The sequence below is a fragment of the Nelusetta ayraudi genome, unplaced genomic scaffold, assembly GCF_046127955.1.
Source record: "Nelusetta ayraudi isolate G7.1 ecotype Tasmania unplaced genomic scaffold, CSIRO-AGI_Nayr_v1 ptg000048l, whole genome shotgun sequence".
NCBI classification, from domain to species: domain Eukaryota; kingdom Metazoa; phylum Chordata; class Actinopteri; order Tetraodontiformes; family Monacanthidae; genus Nelusetta; species Nelusetta ayraudi.
The window spans coordinates 9265983-9267698 of NW_027466098.1; the positions used below are offsets into that span (position 1 = coordinate 9265983).

Consider the following 1716-nt stretch of genomic DNA (forward strand, 5'->3'; position numbering starts at 1 on the left):
TGTGATGACAGATGTGAGGTCTGTGATGCCATCTGCTGTTCGTGTTTCTAACTACAGTCACACTGTGCAATACGTTTTCTTAAAAAAAAAAAAAAAAAAACACATACACACAAAAAAAGAGTGAATGAATGAGAGGGGACAAACTGTTCCAGGGCACCAACGGGCCTGTACACACGTATGACATCTAACAGATGTGAAAATGTTCTTGAAGCAAAAGTATCACAGGGACATGCGCTACATCAGTATTATGGTTAACATTTTAATAATAACCAAAGAAATGACCTTACTATTTCAACATTTTCAACACAAATAATAAATGATATTGCGCTCATCTGATTTGTGATACTAGAAGTATTTCTATATCTCTATATCTATGATTTCTGTAGACTTATGTAGACAATCAGTTAATTTCACTCGTCACGGGAAATAGTAGACAGGTGCAAACAATCAGGCAATCACTGGATGTTGTTTATTAGCAGTGTGCTAGGGTGAAGTAAGTGAAGAGCTGCCCTCAAGTCTGCCAGGTTACTGGTAAGTGTCAGCGCAGGCTGATTGTCAGAATTAGTTTATTTAGTGGGGGTGTGTTTAAGGAAAGACTTTGAATTGACTGTTGTAATAATGTTCCAGTTGGCACAACACCAGCTGTGCGATGTCTAGTACTTTTTTTGAATACGTTTGAATGTAGAACATTGACTTAAACCGTAAAATCAAATCTTTCTAGAAATGATTTTACACTAATGTTAAAGGGCTTTAAGCATTTTTCAGACGTACAATGTCCGGCCGTGGAAAGAAAGCCGTGACCAAACCCAAGGCTGGAGTCTCCAAGTCCTCCAGGGCAGGAGTCACCTTCCCTGTGGGCCGAATCCAAAGGCTGCTGAAGAATGGCAATTTTGCTGAACGGATTGGAACCGGTTCTGCTGTGTACCTGTCTGCGGTCCTAGAATACCTCTGTGCTGAGATCCTGGAGCTGGCAGGGAATGCCAGTCGTGACAACAAGAAGCTTCGCATCGCACCACGTCATATTTTGTTGGCTGTGAGAAATGATGAGGAACTCAACAAACTGATGGCAGGAGTCACTATCTCAGAGGGTGGCGTGATCCCCAACATCCAAGCAAGCCTTCTCCCCAAAAAGACCAAGATGCCGAAGGATGTTGGTTCTGCGAAAGATGTTCAGTCTCAAGAATTTTAAATGTTGTCAAATTTTGTAATAAAGTATTTTTTTAAAGTACATGTCTCGTTGCGTCAGAGTACAGGTGGGAATCTGAGGGTTTTTGTTTATTCAAACTTCAGCTCACAAATGTACATTTAGTAAATTTAGTCTTGCTAAAAAATGACCAGTGCTTTGGGAATTACGTTTCAATCAAAACCAATAACATGGACTTTACCATTTCATCATGAAAATACTTTTTTTTTTTTTTTTCATTTGAGTTGCTTATACAATACCAAGAGCTTTTTTTTTATTTAAATAAAATAAATAAAATAAAAATAAAAACCCTCGTCGAGCCGTTCGTTTGGAAAGGCCTACATGCAAAACAAGATGTTACAAAGAAACTCTTAAAAGGTGGTTCCCACTTAAACACTGAGACAAGAATCTTTCTAACTGTAGGGAAACTCAATTACGGTACATTTCATTCACGGTGTTTTTAACAGCTGACGCTTTTTTAAAAACCTTTTCCAACGCTGCATTTTGCTGAACGTACCCCTGAGTGTACCGAC

General features: G+C 39.0%; 1 protein-coding gene across 1 annotated transcript; it reads left to right on the top strand.

Moving 5' to 3' along the window:
* The first annotated feature begins 469 nt into the window (after positions 1–469).
* On the top strand, positions 470–1213 carry LOC142894958 (histone H2A-like). Its single transcript, XM_076035686.1, has 2 exons — positions 470–531; positions 766–1213. Exon 2 carries the CDS (start codon positions 773–775, stop codon positions 1187–1189), a length of 417 nt encoding a protein of 138 aa, XP_075891801.1. The 5' UTR covers positions 470–531; positions 766–772; the 3' UTR covers positions 1190–1213.
* The last annotated feature ends 503 nt before the right edge of the window (positions 1214–1716 follow it).

Excerpts from the sequence above, each read along its gene's own strand:
- LOC142894958 (XM_076035686.1), top strand. The coding sequence starts at position 773 with ATGTCCGGCCGTGGAAAGAAAGCCGTGACCAAACCCAAGGCTGGAGTC.